Source organism: Schistocerca gregaria, chromosome 2 (genome assembly GCF_023897955.1).
Source record: "Schistocerca gregaria isolate iqSchGreg1 chromosome 2, iqSchGreg1.2, whole genome shotgun sequence".
In the NCBI taxonomy this organism is placed as follows: domain Eukaryota; kingdom Metazoa; phylum Arthropoda; class Insecta; order Orthoptera; family Acrididae; genus Schistocerca; species Schistocerca gregaria.
This window is the reverse complement of record NC_064921.1, coordinates 883,162,515-883,183,716: the sequence shown is the minus strand read 5'-3', so window position 1 is coordinate 883,183,716 and position 21,202 is coordinate 883,162,515. Positions and strand designations below refer to the sequence as shown.

The 21,202-nt window shown below is 37.4% G+C and overlaps 1 protein-coding gene across 16 annotated transcripts in view; it reads left to right on the top strand.

Moving 5' to 3' along the window:
• The window catches only part of LOC126335303 (broad-complex core protein isoforms 1/2/3/4/5-like), a 400,342-nt gene that overhangs the window by 182,190 nt on the left and 196,950 nt on the right, over positions 1-21,202 (top strand). For 2 of the 16 annotated variants that reach the window (XM_049998434.1, XM_049998433.1), the window contains one exon: positions 558-7,876. The exons of the other annotated variants lie outside the window; for them this stretch is intronic. In XM_049998434.1, coding sequence (XP_049854391.1) covers positions 558-769 — 212 coding nt within the window. In that variant the 3' untranslated portion in view covers positions 770-7,876. Of the gene's footprint in view, positions 1-557; positions 7,877-21,202 lie in introns of those variants that run through there. 16 annotated transcript variants of the gene reach the window in all.

The following is a 21,202-nucleotide window of genomic DNA, read 5'->3' as shown; positions in this document are numbered from 1 at the left end:
CAGTACAGAAAATTTCTCTGGCTTTCAATGTACCACTCTTTTATGCAATTGTTATTCCCACCATAAAATAAACAATGAAGGCTATAATCTTTATTAAGATAATAGGCATCTCTCTAATAGTTACCAATTAGGAATGTGGCTGGGGCCTATGAAAACATGAAATATTAAAAGACAATAGATCTCATAGTTTTTGGAAATGCCATTTCCTTCTGTGGATGGTGGAGCTGAAAAGCTGTTGAACAAGCCAGGCTAAGACTGGCAAGGCAGACAGGACAAATTGTAGGAGTAGGGTAGGTTCACTGTTTTTATTGTTTCATGTCTTTTGCCATTTCATATTTTTGTTGCCTTTGTTCCAGTTATTCCAGCTTTGTCAGGTGGTAAGTAGGTGCTTCCTTTGTGTCTGTAACATGTAGTTTATAAACATCATTCAAAAAACACATTTTGTGTTAATTGCATTGCGATGACACACGGAAGTCTTTGACCTTTACTGCTTCTGTGGTCTCGTGAAGTCTGGAGATGGTCTCGAAACTGTTCTTTTCTTTCTCTCTGTTTCTCAGACCAGACCACGTGGGAGACATCCCTGTCAGGGGTCAGGGCACTTCAGCCACATCACCGCTGCCACGAATGTGGGAAACTGTTCGTGCACGAAAATTCACTGCGTCAGCACAGGTTATGGCACCAGGGAAGAACCGTGTGTCCAGTGTGCATGCGTGTTTTCAATCGCATGTATGCTATGAGGTGTCACATGGCAAGAGTGCACCTGGCATGAAAGCAATATACTGCTGTAATTTCTCATTTTGTGACCTTGAAAAACAGAAATATGAAGCTACATTTTTATCCATATTTATTTTTTTAAAGAGAGTGTGGAAGCTTTGGCTACAAGCCAGCTGTTGACTGGAATTTTATGGCACATTTCACAGAATCCCTTGTTCTTGTGGTAGTAAAACATAATTACAATTATGTTTTTGCAATTCCCACGAAGGAATTAAAACATATATCTATATTTAGTAAGATCTATATGGTTTGAAAATGACATTTTCTTTTGACTGCCTTTAACAATTCAGTCAGTAGAATACTGGATTATTTAAACAAAGCATTTATTTTTCTGGCTTAATGAAGACGTCTTTGCATACAAGATGGGACAAAATGTGGTTCACAATTTCAAAAGTATCCATCTATTAGGTAATACATTGCAACAAAACTGATAAGAAGAAAGGAAGATTAAGGTTTAATGTCATGTCAACAATTAAAACATTAGAGACAGAGCATAATGTCAGATTAGGGACTTCCTGGAAGGGAATCTTCTCGGCATTGGGTTAAAACAGTTTACAAAAATCAGGTAAAATCCATATCTGGATGAGTATATGGATATTTTAGCAAATGTCCTCCCAAATACGAGCCTAGCACCTTAACGAGTGCACCATCTCTCAGTAATAAAATGTATGTTAGTATAAAGGACATGCAAAAGAGTTTCCGAGCGCATTACAGATATTCAGTTTTCACATGTCACACAGAACACACGAAGCTTATGATGAAACCCATTCCAATCCAGTGCACAACAAAATTTAAAATGAAACTTGCTTGAAACAATGGATACTGTGCTTACATTATGCTTATATTAGTATTTGCCAACTTCTCACTTCCCCTTTTTAGCAGTTCCCATTATCTTGCAATGTGGTACCCTTTGCAGTAACAGTTACTTTTCGAAATTGGTAACATTATTTTCACTCAGCTGTTACTTGAATCTATGAAAAAAAATGGCAATGCCTGCTTGTCAAATCATGATTTAGTTTTTTGTATTGAAATTTGAAAGTTCTTACTTAGTTGCAATTGTTCCTGTCACAGTCATTCATAGTTATGTAGACCAAGTATACGCAAATACCAAATCCATGTTTTGTCAGTAGCTTGTTTTTCAATATTTTGAGAAGTCTGCCTTCTACAGTGTGCCTCTATGATACTGTGCCAGATTTTTGCACATTCAGAAAGTGGAGAAAAGTATCAGTTAACATAAGGTACCAATTCTGGGAAAACCTGTCAGTTAAAAGTGATGAACAAAAATTGTTTTGACAGTACTGTTAAGCTGTTGAGGTGCCATATGAAGGTCATGCCCAGGCCAACACAACTTGGAATCAGTTTTTTCCTCTTTTAATGATTTTTCTGCCACCTTTTTGTGGAATTTTAATTACATTTTTTATATGTACTAAATTTGAGGGTCCACATCTACACCTACATCTGTATGTTGCAAACCACCATGAGATGCCTGGCAGAGGCTACGTCTCAATGTACCAGTTATTAAGGCTTCTTCCCATTCCATTCGTGTATGGAGCATGGGAAGAATGAGTGTTCCAATCCTCTGTGCGTTCAGTAATTATTCTCATCTTATCTTCACGATCTCTAAGTGAGTGATACATAGGGAATTGTAGCATAATCCTAGAGTCATCATTTAAAGCCAGTTCTTGAAACTTCGTTAATAGACTTTCTCAGGATGGTTTACATCTATCTTCAAGATTCTGCCATTTCAGTTCCTCGAGTATCTGTGTGACACGCTCCCATGAATTAAACAAATGTGTGACCATTCATGCTGTCCTTTTCTGTGTACTTTCAATATCCCCTGCTAGTCCTGTTTGGTATGGGTCCCTCATACTTCAGCAGTATTCTAGAACCGGTCACATGAGTGATTTGTAAGCTATCTCCTTTGTAGAGTGAGTTCACTTCCTGACTATTCTACCAATAAACTGAAGTCTACCACCTGCGTCACTCATGACTGAACGTAAGTGATCATTACATTTTGTATCCCTGCAAAGTGGTACACCCAGGTATTTGTATGAATTGGCCAGTTCCAACAGTGACTCATTGATATTATAGTTATAGGTTACTGCATTTTCTCATTTTGTGAAGTGCACAATTTTACATTTCTGAACATGTGAAACAAGTTGCCAATTTTTGCACTACTTTGAAATCTTATCAAGATCAGACTGAATATTTATGTAGCGTCTTTCAGTAGTACTTCATTACAGATAACTGTGTCATCTGAAAAAAACCTGATACCTGATGTTACTATTAATATTGTCTGCAAGACCATTAATATACAACATGAACAGCTGAGGTCCTAACACATTTTCCAGAGGCACACTTGAAGTTACTTCTACATCAGACGGTAACTCTCCATCCAAGATAACGTGGTGCATCCTTCCTCTCAAAAAGCCCTCAGTCCAGGCACAAATCTCACTTGATACTCCTTATGATCACACTTTTGACAATAAGCGTAGTTGTACTGAGTCAAATGCATTTCGTAAACAAAGAAATACTGCATCTACCTGATTGCCTTGATCCATAGCTTTGTCATGTGAGAAAAGTGTGAGTTAGATTTCACATGATTGACGTTTTCGAAATCTATGATGACTGGCATTGAGGGGGTCACTCTGTTCAAGACACCTCATTGTGTCTGAGCTCAGAATATGTTCTAAGACTCTATAACAAATCATGTCAAGGATATTGGATGGCAGTTTTGTGGATCATTTCTACCATCCTTCTTGTAGAGGGGTGTGACCTGTGCTTTCTTCAAGAACTGGGCATAGTTTTTTGTTTGAGGGATCTATGATGGGTTATAGTTAGAAGAGGGACTAACTCAGCTGAAAATTAAGTACAGAATGTGATAGGGATTTCATCGGCCATGGAGCTTTTTTCAGTTTTGATGATTTCAACTGTTTCTCAATCCCACTGACACTACTACTGATTTCATTCATTTATTTCACTGGTACGACAATTAAAGGGGCAATTCTCTTTGTAAAGGGACATTTGAAAACAAAGTTAAGCATTTCAGCTTTTGCTTTGCTGCCCTCAATTTCAGTTCCTTTCCTATTCTTTAGGGACTGGACACTAACTTTGATATCCATAACAGCCTTGACATACAAGCAGAATTTCTTTGGGTTCTGTGAAAGATGACTTGACCATATTCTGCTATGATAGTCATTGAAGGCATCACGCATTGCTCTCTTGACAGCCAAACGTGTTTCATTCAGCATCTCTCTATCTATACCCCTACACTTTGTTTTACACCTATTATGCAGTAATCCCTGTTCCTTTATAAGTTCTTTTACAATGATTTTATACCATGGAGGTTCCCTCCCATTATGAACTGTTCTACTGGGTACATACCTATCAAGTGAATGGTTAACCGATGATGCAGTATCTTACCATGTTAAACTTAAGATTGATTGATGTCAAGTGGTATGAGAAAGAGGAGGGGAGAGAGGCCTTTTGCAATTAAGAGATTCCTACCTCTGGTTTGTTTTTTGTCACTTAGCACTTATAAAGGTGCCTCATCATGTAAGCATCTTGTGTAGTGACATCCAAAGTGATATTCATTGTTGAAAATGGTTCACCTTACCTCAAATGTGCTGTTTTTGATATAATTAAGAAAAACCTCATACCAGCACAGAAAACTATGCAGTTGTTTTTATAGTGATTTATAAGGAAACTGTCAGTCTGTAACTCTTCGTGAGTTTGCTGTTCTTACTGTGATGAACTCAATGCAGTCATTATGTTTTACAGTTAAGGGATGAATTCAAAATAACAAGGTGCCTTCCAGAGTATTACAAATCATTAACTTAAAAGACATGTATGGTAATGTGACACTGTACAGGGTAAGAAGGAAATAACTGTGAATGAGGAACAGAATTTTCAATAACTAGCTGAAATTTCAAACTGCGCATCAAAAGACAAAAATAGTTAAGACTTTCGTTTTTGAAGTGATGTTGTGTCTTCTCAGCCAGTTATAGCAGGTGTGTGTGTGTGTGTGTGTGTGTGTGTGTGTGTGTGTGTGTGTGTGTGTTTTCTATATTTTTGTTTACATATGTATAAGTCATTGTGACACCAGTGAAATTTAATTGTATAAGACTGTTCTTGAGAGAGTGTACTAGTCTGGTGACATAATTGTGGAATTTATTCATGTCTCTCTTAACTTAATTCTGCAGCCATCTGAAGTTTGCTAAATACGTGCTGCTGATCTCTTAGTATATAAGATCTTAGTTATTGCTCAGTACCCAGTTAATCAATCAGCATTGTGGAAAACTCAAATGTTATTGCCAGGATTTCTCGTGGCCAAGCACCAGTTGTTTCCTCAACCCCCCCCACCCTGTCCCCTGTCGCTCTCACTTTTCCCAAATTCAGAGGAAGCTTATTACCAGAAAACCAGTTAATAACGTTTTACAAAAGTATTACTTGTAATTCTGTTTTGATGCTGCTTTTTGTAGATTTGTAAAAATGTCTGACTAATGTTCAAAATTAAATGGATGGTTGTTCACAAAGAAAACTAAGCGGGCCATCGTTGAACCTCGTGCAATGCCTTTTACAATTTCCCAACAATAGATTAAGTAACTTCACTGTTTAAATTCCGTAATGTAAGTTTCTGTATCTGCTTACTTGAGTGATAATGTCACTTGTTTTTGGGCCACAAGATTTTAACATATTTCTGGCATTATTGCCATCATCTATGTTTTTTATATTGTTTTTGTAGTTGATAGTTATTCTTGCTTTGAATGGAATAAACAAAAACTTGAGTTTTAAAAACTTGCTACATTTACTTATTTATTTATTCCTCCAGGAATCACCCCACAATGATACAGGATGTGTCATCACAATACAACGAAAATATATGCCCCAAAATACACATACACATAGGATACGCAAGTGAGTTTTCACAAGGGTAGTACAGGGCGGTTGGTCAGCCATGGCCTTGCTGTGGGAATCATCCCAGCATTTTCCTTAAATGATTTAGGAAAACTTAAATCACAGTGTGCGAAAAGAGCTAACTTAACCCTCCTGGGTATGAGAACTGTGTGTAAAAACTGCACTGCCTCTTTCAGTTGATCCCTACTGTATAAGGGGTGCTCAAAAAGTTTCCATTTGAGGGTGTTGGTGTAGCATATATGCAACATAGCATTACCCCAGTGCAGGTATATAAGCACTGACATACAGACAAGAGAATATTGTGACATTTGTGTCTTTTTGACATGCTTGCAGTAAATGCAGAAAGATGAACTATGGAGTGGGTATGGGACAACATGTCTGTCCAAAACCACCATTGTGGAATAGTGCACAAAGTTAGTGCTCGTCACAATTTAATACAAAATGCCAGTCAATTTGGAACATATTGCAGGAGTTACGTAAACTCAAGTAGAAGACACTCGAGCACTCATCCTATAGCCCTGATCTCACGCAATTATCACTCCTAAGGTACCTTAAAAACGGCCTTAAAGGGTTGATGATTCCTGTTGGACGAGGATGTACACCAGGCAGCTACAGACTTTATGCACCAGGACAAAGTGTTTTACCAAACTATGTCTTCAACCTGGTGTATGTGTGGGATGATTGCATCAAACAGCGAATTTGCCTGATTGGCATACCCATTCTGGCCTTGGAACTGAAACTTCATGATTGTACAGTGTTCATTTGCTCATACTCAAGTTACACTGGTAACCTGCTATACCACTTGCACTCTCTCCAGTCAGTCAGGTATACTGACTCCAGATCCATAAGCAAGCTATTATAACCGAAGCACGTCTTCATGGAAACCACGTCAACGTACCCCCCCCCCCCCCCCCCCTTTTTTTTTTTCAAGATGAGTGATAGTTGAATTCAGGAGAATGATGGGACATAACTGTCACACATTATATGTGTACATGTACATGGATATTCTACAAATCACACTTTAAGTGCATGGCAGGGAGTTCATCGAACCACCTTTACAATAATTCTCTGTTATTCCACTCTTGAACAGTGCGTGGAAAAAATGAATGCCTATATTAGTCCATGCAAGTTCTGACCTCTCGTATTTTAATATGATGATTGTTTCTCCCTATGTAGGTTGGCATCAATAAAATATTTTCACACTCGGAGAAGAGAGTTGGTGATTGAAATTTTGTGAGAAGATTCCACAGCAACAAAAAATGCCGTTGTTTTATGGTGTCCAGCCCAAATCCTGTATCATGTCCGTGCCATTCCCTCACCTAATTTGTGACAATACATAATGTGCTGCTCTTCTTTGAATGTCGTCAATGTATTCTGGTAATCCTATCGGGTAAGGATCCCACACCATGTAGCATAATCCAAAAGAAGATGGACAATTGTAATGTAGGCAGTCTCTTAAGTAGATCTGTTCTGCCAATAAAACACAGTCTTTGGTTTTCCTTTCCCACAACGTTTTCTATGTGCTCTGCCCATTTTTAATTGCTGTAATTTCTAGGTATTCAGTCGAAACTACAGCCTTTAGATTAGACTGATATATTGTGTAACCAACGTTTAACAGATTCCTTTTAACACTCGGGTGGATGACCTCACACTTTTGTTATTTAGGGTCAGTTGTCAGTTTTCACACAATTCAGATACATTTTCTAAATCTTGGATACATGGAAGAATCCTGGAGATACTAAAAAATATCAGATAGATTATATAATGGTAAGACAGAGATTTAGGAATCAGGTTTTAAATTGTAGGACATTTCCAGGGGCAGATGTGGACTCTGACCACAATCTATTGGTTATGACCTGTCGATTAAAACTGAAGAAACTGCAAAAAGGTGGGAATTTAAGGACATGGGATCTGGACAAGCTGAAAGAACCAGAGGTTGTACAGAATTTCAAGGAGGCATAAGGGAACAATTGACAGGAATGGGAGAAAGAAACACAGTAGAAGAAGAATGGGTAGCTTTGAGGGATGAAGTAGTGAAGGCAGCAGAGCATCAAGTAGGTAAAAAGACAAGGGCTAGTAGAAATCCTTGGGTAACAGAAGAAATATTGAATTTAATTGATGAAAGGAGAAAATATAAAAATGCAGTAAATGATGCAGGCAAAAAGGAATACAAACGTCTCAAAAATGAGATCGACAGGAAGGGCAAAATGGCTAAGCAGGGATGGCTAGAGGACAAATGTAAGGATGTAGAAGCTTATCTCACTAGGGGTCAGATAGATACTGCCTACAGGAAAATTAAACAGACCTTTGGAAAGAAGAGAACCACGTGTATGAATATCAAGAGCTCAGATGGCAACCCAGTTCTAAGCAAAGAAGGGAAGGCAGAAAGGTGGAAGGTTTATACAAGGACGATGTACTTGAGGACAGTGTTATGGAAATGTAAGAGGATGTAGATGAAGACGAAATGGGAGATAAGATACTGCATGAAGAGTTTGACAGAGCTCTGAAAGACCTGAGTCGAAACAAGGCTCCCGGAGTACACAACATTCCATTAGAACTACTGACAGCCTTAGGAGAGCCAGACCTGACAAAACCCTACCATCTGGTGAGCAAGATGTATGAGACAGGCGAAATACCCTCAGACTTCAAGAAGAATATAATAATTCCAATCCCAAAGAAAGCAGGTGTTGACAGCTGTGAAAATTACCGAACTATCAGTTTAATAAGTCACAACTGCAAAATAGTAATGCAAATTCTTTACAGACGAATGGAAAAATTGGTAGATGCGAACCTCGGGGAGGATCAGTTTGGATTCCATAGAAATGTTGGAACACGTGAGGCAATACTGACCTTACGACTTATCTTAGAAGAAAGATTAAGAAAAGGGAAACCTACGTTTCTAGCATTTGTAGACTTGGAGAAAGCTTTTGACAATGTTGACTGGAATACTCTTTTTCAAATTCTGAAGGTGGCAGGGGTAAAGTACAATGAGCGAAAGGCTATTTACAATTTGTACAGAAACCAGATGGCAGTCATAAGAGTTGAGGGGCATGAAAGAAAAGCAGTCGTTGGGAAAGGAATGAGACAGGGTTGTAGCCTCTCCCCGATTTTATGCAATCTGTATATTGAGCAAGCAGTAAAGGAAACAAAAGAAAAAATTGGAATAGGTATTAAAATTCATGGAGAAGAAGTAAAAATTTTGAGGTTCACCGATGACGTTGTAATTCTGTCAGAGACAGCAAAGGACCAGGAAGAGCAGTTGAATGGAATGGGCAGTGTCTTGAAAGGAGGATATAAGATGAACATCAACAAAAGCAAAACGAGGATAATGGAATGTAGTCAAATTAAATCGGGTGATGCTGAGGGAATTAGATTAGGAAATGAGACACTTAAAGTAGTAAAGGAGTTTTGCTATTTAGGAAGTAAAATAACTGATGATGGTCGAAGTAGAGAGGATATAAAATGTAGACTGGCAATGGCAAGGAAAGCGTTTCTGTAGAAGAGAAATTTGTTAACATCGAGTATAGATTTATGTATCAGGAAGTCGTTTCTGAAAGTATTTGTATGTAGTGTAGCCATGTATGGAAGTGAAACGTGGACGATAACTAGTTTGGACAAGAAGAGAATAGAAGCTTTTGAAACGTGGTGTTACAGAAGAATGCTGAAGATAAGGTGGATAGATCACGTAACTAATGAGGAGGTATTGAATAGGATTGGGGAGAAGAGACGTTTGTGGCACAACTTGACTAGAAGAAGGGATCGGTTGGTAGGACATGTTTTGAGGCATCAAGGGATCACAAATTTAGCATTGGAGGGCAGCATGGAGGGTAAAAATCGTAGAGGGAGACCAAGAGATGAATACACTAAGCAGATTCAGAAGGATGTAGGTTGCAGTAGGTACTGGGAGATGAAGAAGCTTACACAGGACAGAGTAGCATGGAGAGCTGCATCAAACCAGTCTCAGGACTGAATACCACAACAACAACAACAACAAGGCATTACATTGTGAATATAAATATGTATGTATTGTAATGTGACAGGATTTTGTAGTTGTACCCATTTGTTATGAACCCTAATCTGAGTGTTATAAATATTGTTTAATTATGAAGTATGTTTTACTATCTTTTTTAACAGGTAAATTTTAATTACGTTTTCCAATCCTCTTGGCAATTTATTGTACAGTTTTATTCAATGACAGTAAATGTTGTTTTGAGTTTTTTTGTTTGTTTTTCTTTGGTAAATGTAAGTCCTTACAGGCTTTTATCCCACGATTATGTGTAGAACTATAAGTGAAATAATATTTTGCATGTTAATTACGTCATATAGGTAGATGTACTTACTCAGTAGATTAAGAATACTTAGTGTTTTACAATAATTCTTTACAATGAACGAGGGTGCTGCCTTAGTTATTGTTCTTACAGCCCTTAAAAATGGAATGAAAACTGTGTCCATGTTTTCTGCATTTGATCCCCAGAAAAGAATCACATATATAAGAACTGAGTGTATGTATTATAGGAATAATAAGTCACGACAAGACATTGGTGTTATAAACTGATAATATAACCTTTGGAGCAGAGCACGCTGAAGGTATTTTTTTTTATTTTTTTTAGCATATTTGTGTGTTCATTCCATGTTAATCGGCAATCAATATTCATTCAAAAAAAACTTTGTGTTTGTTATACAATGTATAGATTCATCATCTATACTTTATGTGACCGGGCTGTTTTGTCCCTGTATGCCGAAGCGCAAGCTCTTTGTCTTTTTTTTATGTTCACAGTCTATTACATTATGCTCAATTCTAAATGTATTGAGGATTTCTTTTGATTTCTCTAATAGGAGTTTTGATGTTTTATCAGTGACTATGCTAATGCTGCCAGAGAACTTTTTCTCGATGTCTTGTGCTGTCAGAAACACATTGTTATATTCAGAAAGTAATGGGACACTCAACATTACTCTGAGGCACACTTATGTTTATGTTTATTGCCTGACTATTGTTTTTATTAAAAATTCATCGTTGTCAGACATGTGAACTATCTCTATCTTTTGCATGCTGTCTTCTCGGTAAGACCTTAATATACGCAGTGCTTCAAGCTTGTTTAGTAGATGGTCAGCAGTGTCAAAAGCCTTGGACCAGTCTAAGAATATGCTGGTGACGCACTAATCCTTGTCAAGAGCTTCAAGCACCATTATTGTCACTCTGTGCTAGTCAGTATTGTACTACTTCCATTTCGGAAACCAAATTGTGCTTTGTTAAAAAGGTTGTGTTTATTCATCTAACTCATTGGTCTGTCTTTCATGATTGATTCATTTTTTTTTAGAATGCTGACAGTAGAGAAACTGGCCCATAGCCTTTTGTGTTCTCTGCATTATCTTTCTTTAGTAAGGTACATACTTTAAGTACTCAGGAAAAACACCTGAATTAAAGGACTCCTTTTTTTTGTTATGTTTGTTTGATGACATTGATATGCTGTGTTTATGCACATGCCTGCTGACTTATTATTCTGTACTGTATGTTGTCTTTGTGCCTTCAAACTCTTTTATAGGAAGCAGCAGCATTGTGCTTGCTGTGTAATTCATTGTGGTGCCACATGTGTTTAAGAAAATGTTTTGTGAGCTCTCCAAAGTCCCAGAGAAATAGCCATTCATCAGATTTGCCAATTCCTGAGATTTTCTGTTACTATAGGCCCTTCTTTACTTTCTGTGTTACACATGTGTTGTTGCCTTTTGCTGTTACTTGTTTTATGACGTCCTGTACCACTTTGCTTTTGTTTTCTGCAGTATGTATTATTTCATTATTGAACTTCTTTTCCCAGCAAGCAATATCTTCCCATAAATCTTTTTGTACCTGTGATATTAATGTAGGAACTCCAGATTGGTGTAGCACTTTTGCAAAGAACTGAGAAATTTATCACATATTTTCCTTAGCAGCTGCTGTTGGAGTAGCAATGTGCAGAATTTAGAGAACTTAGAAACTGTATTGTTTTCCACATGCCTGCATCCTAGGTTTGATTTGCCAATGCCCTGGAAAAAGTATATGTTTTATGATACAAGAAGATCTTTTGTCGGCCTCCTGTTTTGTGTGTTTTACCACATTTGTCTTTAGCTTTATTATCTAAAAGTAATGATCAGAGAGACCAATATACTTTATGAATACTTCAATGTTTTCCTAATTGATATCTGCAAGTACATGGTCTAAAATTGATGTTGAACTTTTTGATATCCTAGTAGCACTATTTGCCACCTGTGTCATACCAAAAGTGTTCAGAATGTCTAGGAAGATTTTACTAATGTTAGCCTCAGCACCTATGTTAATATTAATGTCCCCACATTTTATTATTTTAGTTTTGGGTCTGGGACCCTTTCCAGGACTTCAGCTGCAAGATATCTTGTTTTTAAGTAAGTGCCATTTTAAAATAATAATAAAACAAATAGACTTTTGTAGCAGTTTATTTTTACACGAAAGCCTGTACTTTAATCTACTTTTCTAAGTAATTCCCACCAATGTTACGGCATTTACCATATCATAGAACTAGCTGTGAAAACCATTCCCATGGAAATCTGCTGCCCGAGTGTAACATTCGATAATTTAAACATTCTGTAATAGTTTGATAAAGCACCCATTTCATGATAATGGGATCTTCAAATTTCAAAACAATAATTTATTAAAATGAAATAAAATTCTCTAAGTGACCAAGGAAAGAATATTAGTAGCAATCCTAATAATCTTGTGTGATGAATTAAGAGGGCCATCAGTTTCATTTCCTGGCTAATTAAATGTCGGACTACAAATTGAAAAGTCCAGTTCTCTATCTTTGATCATCTTAGGATTTTTCCTTTACTTATTACTTTATTGACTTCTAGCAGTATTATCGTAAAGAGAAAAAAGCCAAGTTGCATCACAGTTCCGACCCCATGTTATACTATAGAAGCCCCTTTAAGTTGCTGGATAAGATTGTTAAAAGTCAGAGAAAAATGAGGGCATACCATCTCCAATACGCCCATTTGTAATTAAGCAATGTTGTGTTGAAACCAGACTTAAGGTTGAGAACAACTTAATATAGTCTGTCTGACTCTTGAACAAATGAAAGAACAGTGATGGGATGGTACAGCGGTGGGTGAGAGCTTTTAAAGATGGCTGTATGAATCTGCATGATGAGGAACAAAGTTGACAACCAGTCATTACTGACATTTTGGTGGAGAAACCTTATGAAAAAGTGACAGAGAACAGATGTTTTTCGATTTCAATGTTAGGTCATGGGTTTTTTCAGTTGTCAGGAAGTGTGTGTTATGTGATTGTTAAGATTGTTTAAATTATCAAAAATTATTCCCAGGCTTCAGATTTTTATGAGGATGGTTTTTAAAGCTGGATGTACAGTATGATAAATTCCTTAATAATGGTGAGAATTGCGTAGAAAAGCAGATTAAAGGACAGACTTCACGTAAACACAAAATTGGTAAGAAAAGTTTATTTGTTTTATTTTTATTTCTGGTAATTACTTAGAAAACACATCTCATAATTTGTAAAAGGAAGTATACACATTCTACTAGGTGCACATTACATACACAGTAAGGTTAATTTCGTGTGGACATCTTGCTTTTTTGCTTCAGTGGCTGCCAGTTCAAAATATTTATCTGCCTACTTATGAATGATTTTGTATGGCTTTAAAATGTGTGCTAACCCTAATATAAATACATGATCCTGCACGCTACGAGGTGGAATTTGTGAAAAAATACAAATATATGAAATAACTGAAATATAAAATATTGAATGTAAGAGAGGCTGTTGTTATCTGCTACATATTTACCTTCAAGGCTAGTATTCCCCAAAGTCATCAATGACTGTTGAGAAAATTGTCTCAAAATCATTTAAGATTTAAAAATTCTAAACCACAAAATATTAGAAAATGAGAATAGTAACATGATGGTTGAAGATATTAAGTTACATACCAGATGCCCAATTACGAAAGAAACAGTTCGGACCAACTGCTATTCTGGTACTAGAGCTCAATGATTTAAGTCTAAATGTTCTGGGACAAACCACTTTGCATACTGCAGTACATCTTGCAGTTGCAGATTCTAGCTAAATGGTTTACTTTTATTTCCAAAGTATTCCACAACTGCAGTTAGTTATATTTGAGGCAAATTTATGATGTCTCACCCCTCTTCTGGTATCGAATAGAGAACTTTGTTAATTAGGAATGGTGATAGTAATATTGTTACGTTATGCACTATCTTATGCACACTAAGTGTGGCGAGCACCAACTGGGAGTAAGTGAAACGAAAATAGTAAGTTAATCAGCGACTTCCAATCGATAGTACTGAACTAAGGGAGTAAATTACTCCAGGAGTAAATTTTTGATTTACCTCTGCAATAGATTTATTTACTCTGTTGCTGGTGGAGAGCACCATTGAAGAGTACGTTACTACATTAGTAACTTAAAGAGGAAAGGTCAAAATTTACTCCTAGGCAGTAGTAGGAGTAAAGTAAGAGAGTAAGGTGCAATCTTTGAGTTCTGTGTTTTAAGTGTTGAATTCTTTGTATTACCTGGACTATGAAGAATATATGGAGATGGAGAAAGAGGTGAACAGCCCAAGAATGAGGGTTTTAATGGAGAGAAGAGACCCATTTGTGATGTGTAGTGACAGTGATTTCAAACAGTGGCTGGGTTTCGTAAGGAATTTTTTCAGTTGCTGCTTGGTATGCTGGAGCCGTTACTGCAGCATAATTCTGATAGGAACCATGCTTTGTCTCCTAGGCTGCAATTTCTTAGTGGACTGAGAATCTTTTGCACAGATACTTATCAAATCATAGCAGGGGATCTCTTTAATATCCATCGTACTACTGCTGGAAGAGCTTTCAACAGTGTGATAAACAGTTTTAATTGTCCTAAAGACACTGTATGTGTGCATGCCACAGAGCCAAGAAAATATATCAAAGAACAAAAGGGAATTGTATCCAACTGGTGGATTACCAAATGTCATAGGTGTCATAGCTTGTGTACATAATATACCCACACTTTGTCCTTTTGGAGCACAAGCAGAACTATACAGAAATCGCAAGAATTCTTTTCTATCAATACAAAATCATCTGTGATGCCAATATGAAGATTTTGATGTTTGGAAGAAACATTTTCAAATTCTCATTAAAACAGTGCAATTTAAACCAAACAAGTGAGAGAATGTTCTGGTGGCTGCTGCAGTTCTACAGAAGTTTGGAATAGAAGTTGGAGATGTGTTTCACCCTGATGTGGAGGTGAATGACATTGAACAATATGCATTTCAGCCAGAATCAGATGCTGCAGGCCAAGCTGTCTGAAGGTCTATTAAACTTAATTACTTAAAATTGTACCTAGTTTGCTAGTAAAATTAGAAATTAGTGTAAATTATTTTCCTTTTTAAATAAATAAGTAAGCCACCAGATTGTCACTACTGCAGCGAAAAGTGACTCTTTTTATCTACGTGTAATTTTATAGTTTCCTTTCTGCCCCCCCTCCTCCCGTCTAGGGAATTAACATTCTCATTGTATTTCTTAATTGAGAATTGAGTATACAAAGTCATACAATGTTTTGATTATTTCTATAAAAAAAACTTTTTTTTTAATATTGCAAACTTAGATAAATATTATTAACAAAAATTATTACTGAGGCTGAAATGATAAACGAAAATATTATGCCATACAAGAAACAAGAACACATTGACCAGTTGAAAAAATATCAAGAAAATAAAAGATGCTTTATTGATATGAATATTTTCTTATTCATTCACAAAAATCAAAATTTCTCGAGCACATTGTCTGAAGAACTGGAATCTGAAGTTTGCTCCATTACGTTCTTGAACGTATTCGTAATTTCCATTTTAAGGTTACGCTCTTCTTCTACGTTTTCTCTTTGTCCTTCTATTAACAAACATTTTTGCATTGTATTGCTCTCGTATTAAATGCATTTTTAAGGAATGAAGCTCGTCTGCTGTTTTCAACAATGCTCGGTTCTTCACTACCACTGCATGTTCTCTCTCTCTCTTTTGCTGGGCGCATCATCTGATATGCTTCCACCAGACTGCAGGCCGAGGTTCATGATTATGGGATAAAGTTCCGCCTTCAGCAGTTTCATTGCTATGTTTGGAGCAGTTGTCATCATCCAAGTTGCTAGAAAGTATCACATTATGTTCAAACAAATCATTGCCGTTAACACCAGCTATCCCCTCAAAACCTGTGGGGTCATATCAACAACCATTTGGCTTCTATCATCGATCTTCGTCTCACCTACTCCATCGCCAGTTTGAAATTGCTCTTGATTACATTTAGCTTTCATTTTCTTTGCTTTCAATTTCATGTCCTTCCAGTTACTTTAAGTTGATCTTGTGGTCTATGTGTAAAAGCTTCTGCGTTGTATTCAATGTGTATTTTTTCCCAAGCATCCTTTTTCCTTTTTAACATGATTACATCGTGCTTTTTAGATTCAATAGTAGTTGTGTACATTTTCATTATTTCAGAAAACCACTCATTTTCATTTTTTGGCATGTTTTTTTGAACGTTTCCTGGCTACCTCCATGTTGCTGCTAGCTCGTATCTGAAACAGCTGTTAACAATAGATTCATCCATTAACAGCACGTGTTTTTTTCCCATAATACACAGATCTTATCATTAATTAGTACAACAGCATTTAGATTTTCCAATTTTAATAATTCAGTTCAATAATCCTTTCTAGTGTCTAAAATTATAGTAGTGAACATAAGTTACGCAAAAGGTGAGGCAATGTCTGCTGACAATCAATATTTTCAGAGAGGGAATGTAATGCAAATGTCAGCAGTGTGCAGAAATGGCTTACTTCTTTAGTGAAAAGGCATTACTACTTTAGTTACAACTGAAGAAGTCAATAGAATTGAGCTCTCCAACAGCAACTAAAAGAGTGTATTACTACAGAAGTAATTTACTTGAGTAGTCCAGACTAAAGAGGTAAGAGTTTCTACAAGAGTAACTTATACTACTTTGGTGCTCACCCCCCTAAGTGTTGATAATTATTTGTTCATTGTAATTGTGTTGTCAACACATTGATTATATGATCAATGGATCAACATTACACACATTGGCCATATGACATGTGGTTTATATTTAATTTGATAATGGGATATTCAAATTTTGTAACTAGTAATTTATTAAAATTAAATAAAATACTCATAGTGACCACAGACAATATTCTTTGCAATCCTAGTAACATTTGTGCGATGACTTCAGAGGGCCATCCATTTCATTCTCTGACTAAGTGTGTGTCGGACTGCAAATCAAAAGGTCCAGGGCTCTGTCCTCGATCAGTCTTAGGATTTTTTCTGTTACTTGACACTTCATTCATTTCTAGCGGTGGTATAGTAAAGTGAGACAAACCATGTGGCACCAAATTTCAGACCCCATGTCATACCATAGAGCCCCCATTAAGTTGCTGGATAAGACTGTTAAAAGTCAGAGAAAGATAAGGGCATACTGCTTCCAATATGACCATTCTTAATAAAGCACTGTTGTGTTCTTGAGAACAACTTAAAATTGTCTGCCTGATTCTTGAAATTAACAAACAAAAGATACGTCATGTATCTAACCCCCAAGGTATAGACAATTATAGGTATGTCTTTGTATATACCCACTGATATGATACCTCACAGCTGTCCGAGGGAGTCCAGACAGCTTTACCTGCTTTACAACAGTGCTAACCCAAGGTTGATCTTAGTACATTTTCACCTCCAGAAAATCAACGTTACTGTGTTCAGTACCAACTCTTATTTTATGTTTTACCCGGTTCCCCCAATTATCACCACCGGGTCTCTGCTGAAATGTTTACACATTCATCCAAAAGTTTTATTAACTAGGTTAATTCCATTGTTTTCCAATTTTTCTGGCCTAATCTAAAATTCTGTGGAAGATTCTCACTTAACATCCTGTGTTTCTTCCCCACTGCTGTTGCCTGCACAAAAACGTATTAAAAATTTTTCACCAACTAAACCATGGCAATATGCAGACTGCGTGGTGGAGGATGAGAGAGAAAAATAGAAAGGGAAGTGGGGCCATGACAGAAAGGAATAAGGTGGAATTTTCTCTTTATTGTTTCAATTATGGCATTAGTTTTTTTCACACATTTAAAAAACAAAAAAATTGACATTTTGCATTGGGCGAGGAATAGTTGGAACTGAACACTTAAAAGTTGTAAACAAGGAAAGAATGTTACTTCTAGTCCTCAGTAAGATCAGAAAAAGTAAAACTAAACACCATTTTGAATTATTTTGAAATAATAGGGCTACAGTGAAATTATCTGTTATGTGACAGGTATTTAAAAAAAGAATATGACCTTAGTGTTGATCTTTTCATCACATCAAGCACCATATAAATGTTGCTACACTTAAGAAGTAATGGTAAAAAATAAAATTTCAGCAAAATACGAAAATATAATTTCAAACTCATTGGTTTTTTAGTTTTATTTTTGATCTATAATAATACTTCTGATTTTTATTTACGCTTGCTGATCTTCAAAAAATAATATTTTTCTGAACTGGAACTTTCTATAAACTTGTTGATATTTTACTGATGTGAATTATGTGTCAAAAATTTCACAAGAGAAATTACTTGGTGTGGAAGGAGGAAGTACTGCCCTTACCTTCCTGTGATTGAAAAAACAGATTTTACTCCTGTCGTATCAGTGGATTTTGATAACCATATTGTTGATTATTTCAGAAACTGCTGGTAAAAAAATGCAAAACCCTCAATGATTGTGTCCAATGGCACCAGGGTATAATGTGTAAAGGGTGCAGCAGCGTTCATAGCATAATTTGACTTGCATAGTACAATGACATACTGCAGTAATGCACGCCAGCTCATGCTGCATTTATGCACTAATGAGTTGCCATTTCGATTGTGACAGTGATATGGAGCGGTGGAGTGCACAGTGCCGTGCCTTTGCTGTTGCAAGTTACTTCAAGAATAAAGACTCTGTTATTGCTACCCATCACTATTTCGGAAACATTTCAACTTTGGACATCATGCGAAAATTCCATGTGGAAGGACCATTGTGAGATGGGTACGTGCATTTTGAACAACAGGTTCTGTTTGCAATGGAAAACAGGGAAGAAGCGAAATAACTGTGCAGACAAAAGAAGCCGTGGAAAATGTCCGTGCTGCACTATTGCGTAACTCAAACTGATCTGCTCGTTGTCATGCACGAACTGTGCATTTGTCCGATTGGTCATTCAGGAGAATATGCAGAAGATCTCCATTTTCATCCATATAAGCTGCAGATTGTTCATGAAATTAGGCCTTGTGGTTGGGTTTTAAGCGAAACATTCTGCTTAACCATGCGTGACCTTCACCAAAATCCACAATTGTTGCACACCATCCCGATGTCAGACAAAGCTCTTTTCAAGTTATGTGGTTCGGTGAATAAACAGAATATGCGTTATTGGAGTGATGTAAACCCACATGAACTGCACATCAAGCCCTTACACAGTTCGCATATCACAGTGTGGTATGGAGTTGCTTCCTTTGCGATTATTGGCCCTTACTTCTCTGAGGATGACAGCAGTGTGGCTGTAACTGTCACCAGTGAACACATCCGAAAGATGCTTCAAGACTTCATTCTTCCCTAATTAGCTACGGTCGATGTGGATGTGGAACGATTATGATTTCAACAAGACGGAGTGACCTTGCACACAGCCAGATTTTGCTTGGATTTATTTCGACAGACATTTCCTGGTAGAGTAATTTCCCATTTTGGTGACATTTCCTAGCCGCCTCGCTTACCTGACTTTTCATGTGCATACATTTTCTTTTGGGGCTACCTGAAGCAAGAAGTGTTCCGAACACATTGTGCCACCATTCCTGAGTTGAAGGATCGCATCAAAACTGCCATCAGCAATGCCCCAGGGAATATGTTATGCTGAGTTATGGAAAGCTTCCAACGCTGCCTAGATGAATGTGTTGCGCAGAGGGTGCATCATTTTACAGGAGTCATATTCAAAAAGTAATCCACACAATGGACAGTGACTTACACATTAGTAAATGGCATACCTTTAACTATTAATTGACGTAAGGGGTAGTAAATAAATTATAGTTATTGCCTGATGGTGTGTTTTTAATATCCTACTATGACCGCTGCTGCACCCTGTACGTACTAAGGTGTTGTAGAGACATTTGCCACAGACACTTGCAATCATACAGTGCTGCGGACGCTCTCTGTGCGCCCTCTGTTTTGACTCTAGAGGGCTGTCTTGTGTGTCCTCTGTTTTGACTCTGCAGGCAGTAACTGTGCTGAGTTAGGTGAACAGTATACAGCATCCTTTCTATCATACAACTGTGCACTGCTGACAAGTATGTACTCCTGCTGAACAACTTGAGCTATTTGAACAGATTCACAAAATGTGCCTGCAGTAACCTAAATGGACATACCGACTGGTTGCCTCATCTATTGGACACTGTATCGTGGGTTGTCACTTCTCACAAAACTGGTCTGTGAAACTTTACCATCCCCATAGACAAGGTTCTGGACACCCACATAGTGGGGATACACATCGAGATTGAGGCATTGTGAGAACAACAGTTGCCAATCGAATGTCATCCAGGGAAGAGGTGTGCGCACATGTTGCAGCTGATAAATTCCAAGGACCATTGGGAACTGCCTATTCATAACAGGACTAAGATCACATGTGCGTATAGGCAAGCTGCCACAGACAGCATGACATTGCCAAGCACTGCAATTCTGATCTCATGAAAGTATTCACTGGAGAGTGGAATGACTCTCGGTTGTCTTCAATAATGACAGTAGATTCTCTTTGTGCAAGAATGATGGACATGCACGTGTATGATGTAGACCTGATGAGCAGCTTATTCCAGAGTGTACTCGCCTGTGACAGATAGGTCCCCCACCATGCTTCATGTTGTGGGGAGCCATCAGTTACAATTTGCGGTTATATTTTGTGTTTCAACAGGGTAAAGTTACCAGTGCCTGTTGAATTACACATTATCCCCATTCTACAGGCCTTTTTTGGACAGGGAAGTGATGTGCTTATTCAGCAGGACAGTGCACATTCGCATATGATTGCTGCAATGTGATGTACTCTTCTTGGTGTACACAACTGCTCTGGCCAGCATGATCACCAAATCTTACACCAATTGAACATGTACTGGACATGGTGAAATGGGAACTTATTCACTTTCCAGAACCTCTAAGAATTATTGCTGAATTGCAACAAAAGATGTGAAGTGTTTGGGGATAGTCAACCGCATGCTTGTCTGAGAATACGTGTTGGCATTGCTGTCAGAGGATGGTCCATTGTGTTTCAGTGCAACTGTTTGGGCCCCCTGTGCTGTGGCAAATGTGTTTTGCTTGGTCTGTATTTGTTGTCATATACTCATACAATAATGAACTATCTGTAACATCACTTGTCAATAAAATAGCCTTGTCCTTGAGGGTGTTGCAGTTCTTTTCTGGCAGTGTAGATACCCCAAAGTGCTACAGATGACATACTAATGTAAGTA